This window comes from Kogia breviceps, chromosome 11 (genome assembly GCF_026419965.1).
Source record: "Kogia breviceps isolate mKogBre1 chromosome 11, mKogBre1 haplotype 1, whole genome shotgun sequence".
Taxonomy (NCBI): Eukaryota; Metazoa; Chordata; class Mammalia; order Artiodactyla; family Physeteridae; genus Kogia; species Kogia breviceps.
This window is the reverse complement of record NC_081320.1, coordinates 20,981,853-20,994,009: the sequence shown is the minus strand read 5'-3', so window position 1 is coordinate 20,994,009 and position 12,157 is coordinate 20,981,853. Positions and strand designations below refer to the sequence as shown.

General features: G+C 33.5%; 1 protein-coding gene across 4 annotated transcripts in view; it reads right to left on the bottom strand.

The window, feature by feature from the left end:
- LRRTM4 (leucine rich repeat transmembrane neuronal 4) overlaps positions 1-11,772 on the bottom strand; it is an 881,514-nt gene extending 869,742 nt beyond the window's left edge. For 2 of the 4 annotated variants that reach the window (XM_059079873.2, XM_067007315.1), the window contains exons 1-3: positions 11,483-11,754; positions 11,060-11,139; positions 7,675-9,221 (exon numbers count right to left, since the gene is read on the bottom strand). In XM_059079873.2, the coding sequence (XP_058935856.2) occupies positions 7,675-9,221; positions 11,060-11,063 (1,551 nt within the window). In that variant the 5' untranslated portion in view covers positions 11,064-11,139; positions 11,483-11,754. Of the gene's footprint in view, positions 1-7,674; positions 9,222-11,059 lie in introns of all 4 variants that reach the window. The other 2 variants (XM_067007313.1, XM_067007314.1) reach the window with 2 other exon arrangements.
- Positions 11,773-12,157: the final 385 nt, after the last annotated feature.

Here is a 12,157-nt window from a genome sequence, read left to right as displayed (position 1 = left end):
CAGAAATATATTTACTTGTCCAGTATTACAGAAGTAAAGCAAATCTCTGAGACCTCTTTTTCACCCCTTGATCTAACCACTGGATCAATGCAATTTTGGTCCATGTTGTGGTTTGACTATCAACCTAAAGTACTTTAAGGCTGACCTCTCTGCTATTACTTTTTCAGACCTATAAACACAGAAGAAAATAACAATATTTCATCTATGGAGACCATACCAAAAAAGATTCAGAAATAATTAACTTATATTTCTATTCTTTTCTTTTTTTTAGTCTTATTAGGAATATTTAACAATAGCTGGTCTCAATTTAAAATAATAAATATCGAATAGTGAAATGCATCATGATCAACTTTATGCTGAAACAAACAAGCAATATTTTCAAGGCTTCATTTGCACATAAATGTATTTAATAGGAATCAGTTAAAGGAAAGAAATCAACTTTTAATAATTCCTAGCACAGGAAATAATTAGATCTGCAGCAGAAAATGAAAAAAAAAATTTACTGAAAAAAAAAATTTCAGTAAATGTGACTTGAAGGAGGAAGGAGAAATTGAAAAAGCAAGCACAGAATTTATACCCAAAGATTGTTTCTTGTTTGTTTGTTTTAATAAAATCAGCATAATTTCAATGATTTATCTGATGATATTTAATTTTAAAAGAAGGCAGAAAAACAGCAATCATTATATTTTAAAATGAAAACATACAGTGAAGATGAATTAAGTAGTATTGACTTTCCAAAATAAAACGATTTCAAGCATTTTCCCTCTTTGTATCATTTGGTATTCCAAAATTAGTGTCTATATGGTTTTGCTCTAACATTAAAAATAACCTCAAAATGGAATCAGTTCATAACATAATATATTTCTGTTCTGGAATACATTTGCTTACTGAGATCCTAAAAAATAGTGAGTTTTCTTAAACAAATCCATCTATACTCATTTTAGCTTATTCAAATATATTGTAAAACCTAATACAATTTTTAGTTTTTATAATTCAATGAGATTTGAGGATCCTAAAAACTGAAATAGTAGATAAAAATGATAATTATGAATTTGTTTAGGAAGTTTTGTTTTGATATTATAGTTACACTCTCTTTATTTTAAACTTCTCTTTTAAAAATCAAAGTGACAAACATGTTTACTGTACCTTTTTCTACTAGAAGACTACATTTTTTTTTAAATAAAAGAAAAATCAAAAGAGATGACCCTTCTTGCTAGGTTTAGTTATTACATCTTTACCCCTAACTCTGAAGTCTGAGAATTCAGTGAATATGTGAAAGACTGAAATAAAGGAGAGAGAAACTGTATGGATGTCCAAAAATTCAGAAAACCATCATGATACATTGAGACAATGAGAAAAGAAACATAAAGTTATTTTGATGCCATTAAAATTCTTTAATGTTTCCTCCAAATGTTTATATTTGAGGCAATTTATGGGGACTGGTCAAGTTAGTAAAGAATGGGGTTTATTCAAAACTATAATATATATTAATCTACTATCTGTTTACAACATATATTTCAGTATTTCAGAAATATTTATTTGGGATATATGTGTGTTTAATTGTACATGGTTGTTTAAATGCAATTATATTTCAAAGTTACTTTTTTATGTATGTTTAAGAATACCATTTATATAATATTAAAAGGTATCTCATTTCCATGTACAGACAATAATGCTAAATATCATAATCTTATTTAGTTATGTACTTGTTTATTGTTTATCTGATATCGAGGCATCAGTTTTATTCAATTTTTTTTTTTAGTCAAGCTTGTTCATAATTTTTGGACATGATTTTTTCTGAAAATTTTATATTCTCACCCTTACTTTAACCTTTTATTAATGTGTATTCGCTTTGCTGTCATTCCATTACCAAACTTTACAAGTATTATAATGTGTAAGATTTGACTTAAAGTCAAATGTCTTACTTTTAAAGGACCCTAATTTCTCTTGATGGTGGAAGCATTATTTTTAAACCAGTTAGCAGGAGTATAAATCACATCCTTTGCAGCTACAGAGCAGTTTCAAGCATATTAAAGCAGTTTATTAAAAAAACAGTGATTCTGATATCATAGGAAATACTGTGCTTTTTCTCAACCTTCCTTAACTAACAGTTAACATTTTAATGGCTTACAGAGTGCATGAGAAAAATACTCTCACAATTTCTCTTTCATTTTAAGAATATTGAGATATTATTAAACTGACTCAATGAATAGTAGTTCTTTGGGTAATATAAAAAGCAGTTTTAATTTTTAAAACATATTCAGCATCTCTCTTATGCTTTTCACTGATCAAAAGGCAGTAATTTTTCAAAACTTCCAGTGTCTGGTGATATACAGGTTGCTAGTGTTTCACTTTGATTTAGTGATTCCTGAAACTCTAGAGACATGAAAATTCTGATGAGTCACCAAGTACCCGATGCTAATATTCCCAAGTAACTTCCAAAGCATGGAGCTATCTATAAATGTAATTCTTGAGGACTAGGATGACTAGATTTTACTGAATATAGAAAAGTCACAGGATGAAAAATTCTGGAATCATCTAAATATTACTGAGGTGTATCCAAAGCTATCCATTCCTAAGACCAGAGTCAGACTTCTCAACTTGGGGATTTAGAGAGCAACCAATTATTAAAAACTTGTTCATGAGATGCTAATATGAGCTAATTCTAGAAAAAGGAATTGAACCGTTTATTGTCAGTTTAAAACCTGTCCTAAATTAGCCATGTTGGGCCTTCTTGGCAGCTGTCACTCTTCACCAGTACTATTTTCAGACTAATAAAAATTGTATTCATGAATGAAATTTAGTTTGATCAAATTTAGACGGTAGATTTTTTAAAGTCATATTTTAAATGCTTTCAAAATAACTAGTTACTTGGAAGAATTTAGAAGACATATAAGTGTGTGTGTGTGCTCACGTGTGTGCATGTGCGTTTTATATTTTGCCTTCAAGCATAAAGACATTGTATGGCTTTTCACCTGAGCATGCTGCCTTTTAGTAACTCAAGAAGTTCTCTCTCTCCTCATTGATAATGAATATAAATAGCTCAGTTTTTCCTCCACATCCCATCTTGCTGTTTTAGTCTTGGGAATGACCACAAAGATTTTACAAAGTTGACTATTCTGAGGAATGATTTGAGTTGGGATATATTGCTCTAGTTGAATTACACTCATTCAGTGATGGTTCACAGAGAAATGAAATGACGCGCCCAAAGTCACAGCAAAAATGGTAATGTGTAGTATAAATTCTGATTTTTCAAAAAAGAACACTAGACTATCTAGACATAAGATACATATTATTTTAGAGATGATTAAACATTTATTCTTAAGAAGTATTTTCCTAAGTAACAGATTTCAGTAATCATGACCCAAGTTTTTATTATTAGTATTTCAGGTGTTCAAAATGGACAAAATATCCTTATATTTTCCCTCTATTTCTGTATATGAGCACATACGTTACTTACATAATACAAACACACACATATACATACACACACACACAAGCATAAATAGACTTCTTTTAAATACACAAAGTATAGTTTCAATTTTGTAACATTTTAATATGACACAGTAGTAGTCAGCCACCAAAATTAACTGTGTTTTCTACAGCTTTATATTAGTAAAGTGTATTAAACTCAGTGATACTGGGCCTGTTTCACTTAGAAACCTCTTTGAATATATTATGATTTTTAGTTATTGGAAATTCATTCAGTATACTTCAAAATGTCAACTTCTACAGTGTAGAAAGAAGTTAATATTCCCCTTTAAATCAGTAGTTTGGACATGACCTAATACCTTCAATAAATATAAATTGTTAGAAATGGTCTATACCACCCACTGCACAGCAGTGAAAGAAATAATATAAGCCCCAAATGACAACCAATTTATTTTTATTTTACTTGATTTTGAAGAGTGTAACCAAAATACTAAATATTTGAAAAATATGTACCGAAGGTCACCTGTATTCCCATTTCCCTAATGACAGCATTGTTAGCATTATGGGATCATTAAACTTTATATTTTAATTACTTCTTTAAAACACTATGAATGCAGGATCTCTTTAGAGACCGCTTTCATTCATGTTAAGGTTTTACCAATTTCAATTTTCTATAATTCAAAAGGCAAACTCTCTTGGCTTATATTCACAATTACTAATTTTATAAAAGTTCTTGCTATTTTCAGTTGATAAAACATATCCTAGAAGAACCAGGTATTCAAAATTTTGTTTTGTATAATCTTTAAGTAAAAATTTGGTATGCAAAATGAAGTAACTCTATAATTCTTATAATTTTTTATGAGATAAAGCTATCCATAGTTTCACAAGCTATTTTCAAAAGTAAGTATTTGCAATTTTCTCTGTCAGTGGCACTAAGCTTTAGACAAAGCTGTATCCTTTTGGTTTTAAGTTCTCTTCTCTGAGCACATATTGAGAACAAATTAAATGATTCAGTTCAACCAAGCACACTGATCCACTCAAAGGATGACTGAAATGTATCTATCTATTGGAGTTGTGCCATATATCATATTAATTATTCATAGCTATCTACTCTATCCCTCTTTTATAGATATAAGAAAGTTTTACTGCCTAAATTATTATGATATTCTCCTTCAGATTATTATCATATAGTGTGCACTTGGAACTTTAAAATTTTAAATTTATAAAGATCAGAGGCAAAATTATTTACTTTATAAATTGCATGCTAGGTGTGTGTGGTGGCTCACAGACATTATTCTAAGGAAGACTGTTAATATTTTTATTTTCTTCTTAAAGGAAATAGACAAAATGAATATTTTAACTATATTGAGATTATGATAATTGAAGGTAACATCAACTATATAAGTGAAATTTTCAATTTAATGCAATTTTTTTCAAGGCACTATCTTAGAAAATTAGCATTTGGTGCTAAGTTTTCTAGTTAAATATTTATGGCTTTATTGGGTAGAGTTTGATGTTTTGAATAAAAAAACCTACCTCACAAAAATGTATTATAAATATATTAATGGTTCACTATTTTTCTAAGCTATTGATACATGAGGTTTCTCAAAACACCACCAGACCTAAACTCAGTGTACCTCCACTGTACTAAAAAGTCATAAACTTGGGCAAATCGATTCTCTCTTTTGGCTTCATTTTGTAGAGAAGTTTTCTCAACAAGAGAAATTTTACTCTGGGGTGACAAAGAAGTAAGGGAAAATTATTGTTTTCATAACAGTTTCTAAGAATCTACTTTTCCTTATTTCTTACTTCCATCTGTAACTGTAATATACTGAACACTGATTACACTGACAAAAAGGAGGAGTGGCAGCTACACTTTTTGTTCTGTGTATTTGTGTTTCGAAACAAGTTAATATTCATTTAAACGTAGTTTTATTGGACCCCGAGCACTCAGAAGTGGCGTTCATGGTCTCAGATGTATAGCCAACCATTTTCTACTTTTTAGGGCATGGAGAGTTTGACTACTTCAGCAGGGCTACCATTTCAACTCAACAGCTTCATTATAACATTTAATTAAATTTTTCATTACTTAATGCTGTAACACCACACCCAACCCCAACAATGTCACTGCAATTTCAGGACCATAAACATCACTCTACAGAACACATATAATATCAAAATGTATTTTTAAACACTTTTTTACAGAATGAAATATGTTTTTATTTTGTTTCTATCATGGTAATGCCTATGGTCTTTAAAGGATAATCTCTGGAATTTAAGATCTCTGGAAAAGTTTTAGAACCACTTGTTCTGAAGTGCTAGCTCTTTAAGAATCTTACTTGGTGATTCTTACAAATAAAAATCACCATTCTAATATAAACGTTATGAGAAAATGAATGAATGGAACTGGATTTTCCTTTTCTTTTTATATTACTAGTTTTTAAGAAGATCTCAAAATAGAAGACAAATCTAGAATAAAGCAGGATGAACTTGTTTTACTAATATTCACAAATATTATATAAATGTCAGCCTGCAATAGAAACATCAAGCCTGGTTAGACTTTTATATAAAATTTTTTATTCTCTTTAATTTTTAAGGGCAATTTCTTATACAGGTTTCTTTCAGAAATTTATTGTCTGGGATTACTGATCTTATTTTCAATCAAACACAAAGAGGAGAAAATGAACTCTGCGAAGAATAGCTCCATATTCTAAATTATACTGAGCTGGAGATTACTTCAGACTCAGTGCTTTGTCTGAAAACATTTTCATTAGCATCTGCGTTTAGGATTATGGAAAGATTTGGGAATATATTATCAAAGAGCAATTTATATTTTTCAACTCTTATAACTAGTATTAAAAAGGGCAAAGTCTTTAAACTGTCATTAAAATTTTCTTTCAAAAAAGTAATCATGTAAAATTGGATACTAAGATGAAACAACCAGAACTTTACCTCTCTTTACTAATTTATTCTTGTAACAAGGCCTAGGCAGTCACATTCTTTGCACTTTTTGATCAACTTTACCAAGTAAAGAATAATTTGCATCCAGCATTACTTATTAATAAGTTGGAAATCTGTGACCATTTTCCTACTCATAAACACATTCCTATATGTGACCTTTAAAATTAAATAATCAGACACTGATCCAAACTTATTCTCATGAAAATGAAAATAGTATAACATGAAATGCCTTCATTTGAGGTGATTGTTACAGAAAGGGAAAATACTCAGAACCCAAATCTCTCTCTTTTTATTTATAAATATTTGCATCACTTAGTTTTGGATTAGTTTAACAAGAATACACATTATGTCTTTGGGGATGACAGCAACACTGACAAACAGTCCCTGTTATGTTTGTCATTATGTTATTGCTAAATCATCCACAACATCATGACCTGATTTTAGTTACCAGGGACAAAGCCAAAATGTAGAATTTAACTTTCATTCTGATTACATACATAAATCCAGCACTTAAGAAAACCTTTGAAAAGTGATCTATGTCCAGTAATAAAAAAAATAAAAAATAAAAAGGCAAGGAAAGGAGGAAGGAAGAAAAGAAAGGAAGGAAGGGAGAAAGAAGGGAAGGTAGGAAGGAAGGAAAGGAGGAAAAAACACATCTTTAAACACCTTAATACAATTACACAATAGGCCTGACATTCTCTATGCTGGTATAATAACTAAATGGCAAGTAACACAGAAACATTTATCCCTATGAGATCCCTGTTGCATGCTTTAATTAAAACTAAAAAATGTACAACAAAATCAACCCTTGGGTAAATTGCTCTTTGGTTTAAATCTTCATTACCTCCTGGAATTTTGGTAAAGTCACTTTGTTTTTAAATTAAGCTGGCCCCTCCTTCTTTACTTGATTACAAAAGTCAAACAAAAACCAGACATAAATTTTAGGATGAAAAGAGTTTTGTGTGTATGTGTGTTTGTAAGTCCAACCCCTGTATACAAACTGTTAAAAAACTGATGTTTTAACATAGTGCTTTATTCCAACTTAATATCATCCTTGAATGAACTTCCTTCAAGTTTCAACCATTTAAGGAATTAAAAAAAAAAAAAAGCAGTCAATTTCCTGGTGGTTGTAATTTAATTAAGTAACCTTTCACACTGAGCAAAACCCAAAAGCAAAAGGGTCATTACTCTTTCTAGTGATTAGAGACACCTCTAGAGCTTCAAACATTTACCTCTCCTTTCCCACAGTAGAAACGCTTTTAGGAGGATCATGGTTCATACCTCGCATTCCCTGGAGCCAGAGATGGTATATGTGCAGGGCCCAGATCCATTAACCGATATATCCATGGTCTCAGAGTTTGTAGGCTTGTAGTCCACATAATACTCCTGTAAAGGGGAATTCATTTGTCTTTCAGACTCTCTGGTCTTTTTCCGCCGCCTCTTCATAATAGAATGTTGCTGAAGTTGTTTCATGCTGGCTGGGTAGCGTTTCCAAGACACATAGATTACCAAGAGGATCATGGCCACTGAAAGAAAGAGAGCCACGCTCCCTGCAATAATTTTGTGAAATGAAACATGCTCATACTCTTGTTCTGTGCCAGGAATCTGAAACCCTGGGGAAGGGCTTGGTGTTTCAAGGGTGAACTGGCTGGGGTCAGATTTTGAGGTTGTTGGTTTAGGGATAATTAAAGGCTTCTGGGGAGTTTGGGGCACAATCTGTGATTTTTCTGTGTTGACCACCTGGACTTCAGAACAGATATTATATGTTTCCACTGCATCACTAACCTTTTCACCTTGGATATGCTTAGGTCCTGCACATATCATGGTGCTTTCCTTATTTCCTTTAAAATTCTTAAGCCAATAAAATAGAGGACAAATGCTCCGACTGCATTCCCACATATTCCCAGACAAAGTGATGGATATTAATGATATCCACGCATTGACAGTTTCCTGTGAGATGTTGGTAAGCTTGTTGGAATCCAAATTCAATTTTTGCAAATTGGGCAAACATTTAAATGTGCCTGGCTCAATTCCTTGGATATCATTCCCTGATAAATCCAAGTTGTGTAAGGAACTCCAAGTCCATGTCAAGCCTTGGCTAATGGAGCGAATCCTGTTCCATTGTAAGTAAATTGAGCGGAGGTTGAAGAGACGTGGAAAATGAGCAAAGTTGATCTTGGAAAACTGATTGTGCTCCAAGTGGAGCTCTTTTAACTTCAACAGGCCAGCAAAAGCATTTCGGGACAAGCTTCGAAGACGATTATAACCCAAATCCAGAAAGTCAAGATTTCGACAGTCTTGAAAAACTCTGATGGGCACTGTCTTTAATGAGTTAGATCTCAAGTGCAAAATGATGAGTTTCCGTAGGCCTTTAAACTGTTCAGATTGCAATGTCTGAAGCTTATTGTAGGAGAGGTCCAGACTGCGGAGATTGGGAACCGGGTGAAATGTTTTATTGTGCAGATAGGTAATTTTGTTGGAGCTTAGAATTAATTCTTTCAGTCTACGGATCCCTTGAAATGCATCTTCATCCACTGAGCTAATGTAATTATGGTCAAGATAAAGCCATATAAGCTGGTTAAGGCTGGCAAACTGATTGGATTTGAGTTTCTGAATGCTGTTGAACCTTAATGATAAGCCTTGTGATCCTCCAGAAATGTTCTCAGGGATATCTGTGAAAGCATGAGACTCACAGTACACAATTTTGCCATCACATCTGCAGTTCTTTGGGCAAGCTTTCTGAGCCCCCGTGAGCATAACAAGCAGCAGTGTAGGAAGTAGCACTAGCACTACACGCATGCCTCTCAGCTGTGTAATTAAATGGAAACCTACAATATTAAAAGAAGACAAATGCACATTGTAAAGCTATTAATGTAAATCACCACCAGCTTACCAATATCAGGGGAATTTCATCTAGTGTAGTAATGGGACAGTTGATTTAAGAACAATGTACTTGACACTTAAAGCTTTATTTTCTTCAGTTTTGCATGTTTGCTATTTAGGTTTCACGCTTTCTTCCTTGATTTCCAAATTGCCACAGTGTCATAGAACTAAGCACAGCTTCCTGAGTTTCAGGAGTTCATATGTGCATTAACACGGAAAAACACTGAGACTATCTTATCACATAATGGCGACATTTAATAACATCAGTGTTTGGCTAGTCAGTCTACTGAACACCAGTACCAAAAGGAAGAGTACTAAGTCTTCTGGTAATGGGAAAAATGTATCTTAGTAAGCCCTGTACTTGTACATCTTTCTTAGTTGAGTAAAGAGGCTGTGATTTGGCAAAGGAGCTTCAAGAAACTGTCAAGGTAACCCAAGTTCTCCTTGCTTGAAATTGCACCCTTATTGCATAATGAGATAACCATCTAGGAGCTCTGAAAAAAATGTCCCTGGGACCAGTAAAAACAGCCAGTGAAGCATGGTAGAAGACTAGTAACAGCAGGAGGTACTCTCAATGTGTTAATAAGCATATATGCTCTCAACATTCAGGAAGAAATTCCTACTGAGGCTCTCCTGCTCAGTGATCACCGGCTCAGTGTCCTAACTACTAATAACACAGAACAGTCCAAAGTTATGATTATCAAATTCTTATTAAATATTTGCATAAAATACAAAATAATCTTGTGTAGCACTAGTTTTCTTCTGATATATTTAACACAGTTAGTTTTGCAAATTTGGGGGATAAACAAGCAGAGAAACAGCAGACTATTATTTCCCCCCTATCCCAACCTGTTCAAATTTCTCACTGACTTTTTTTTCTCCCCAACCTCCATTAACTTAAGAAAACCTGCAGAGTTGCAATCTATTGGCACTTATGCTGCATTTCCAAGTCATAACATGTTAAAGGACTTCTTTCCTCTGTCAACAGTAGATTTATTATTTCTTAGCAGTGAGGGGGAAAAAAAAAGTACCTTGTGCTGCAGTTTCTTTATTAATCTTAAATATTCATGTTTTTAACCAAGAGGCAATCAGCCAAATCCCTAATTTAAAAAACAAAACAAAACAAAACACTTCTCCTTTTACTCTAAGATTTTTTTTTTTTTTTTTTTTTTTTAATTTGAAACCCGATCTTGCTTTCTGTCCTCTTGCCAGATACAGACTCATTGAAATACATTCCAGCTCTCCCAGACAGGAAAAAGGGGTGGGGGGGGGGGAGCCAGTCACACTTGAAAAAATAAGACTGGCAAATGACTGCTGGAAATTTGGAAGCTGTGTTCAGGGTACGTCTTCAAAGATAAAACAAGCCCTTGTGCGATCTCTGATAAAGTAATGACCCCACCCCTACACACACGCAGTAAAGTGTTAACAATCTTCCTGACAGCAACCAGAAATACAAGCATGGTTAATATTATCAAGAAATAGAAGGAAACATAACATTTATCTCACGCTCAATTCCCAAGCCAGGATACGCATTCGGAAGAGACAGTCTGAAAGATATTTCTCCAGTCTGTTTAAGTCCATGTTATGCATTTACAGTTTAAAAAAAACGAGAAAAAGGAAAATGATCTAAAAATATAATAGCAACTATAGTGAGTCAACTGGCAAACTCCGAGGCTGCCGCTTTTTGCCTGTTTTCCGTCTTTTATCAGCTAATGCCACGACTGAGAATACGAAGACAAGAGGATCAGCTTTACTAAGAAGGAAACAACAAAAGTTCACTTACCCATCCTTTGTCATCCAAAACGGTTCTCCCCTCTCTCAGCTTTCTTCTTGTTTGGTCTCACGTGTTGAAACCACCACCACCTTCATGATACAGTGCGGCTGTCATTCACACCATTCTGATCCCACATGTGAGCTAGTAGCCCCATACAAACTTCCCCGGAGGGGACAGACAAAAAAATATATATACATATAGGAAAAAAAAAAATCAGCACGTAGTGGGATGGGGGGCAGGGAGAACGAAGCAGTTGGGGGGTGGGGGAGGGCCTCTAGGCTCTGAGCATCATTGTGTAATTCACCAGAGACCCATCAGCAGTAATTGGCAATCTGTGCAAAAGAGCTATATCCCATCTCAAAGGTAACCAACTTCTCTGTAAAAAGAGAGAAAAAAAAAAAAAGAAAAAGAAAAAGAAAATCTTCAGAATACCTGGCATTCCTTATTGTGCTGGCTTTTGCCATTCCCAGATAAAGCAAATCATCCTCTGGATTTTCAGTTCTTCAAGCAAGTAGGCCTCCTGTGCTGTATGAAACCCCAGTTTAAAAGCTATGCAGGCTAGGTTTATCCATTTAGCTGGTCAGGTTTAAAGTGTTTTGTAGCTGTGCTGAGAGGCAGGCCTTGTCTAATTCAGAAGGCTTTCCAGAGACTGATGTTGCTCAGAGCTTGTTGGTGCTAATGCTTGAGTTTGTGATACACTGAGTGCCCTCCGCTGGAGAAAACAGATTGCACATTAAAGACAGGAACAAGTGAGCCTGTCAGTGGTGTGCAGCCTTCCCTCTCTCAGAAAGGGAAATTAAAGGCACAGGATCACTTTTTTTTCTCCAATAATATATGTTATGAAAGGTTTATGCCAAAGAGTTCCATTCAGTGATTTCAAATATTAAGTAAAATACTGCATCTCTAAATATTGTTCAATTAGTAGTTTTTAAAGTTTCCTTGACCTGATTTTTTTCTACATATATCACAGGGGATATATGTTTTTTAACAACAGAAATAATTTCAGATTTATTTTTGTTAATGTTGGTTTGTTTTATTTACAGATTTTTAAGCAAACCACAAAGAGAAGCAGTCTTTTTTTAGTAGAATTATGTTTATTTTTATTCA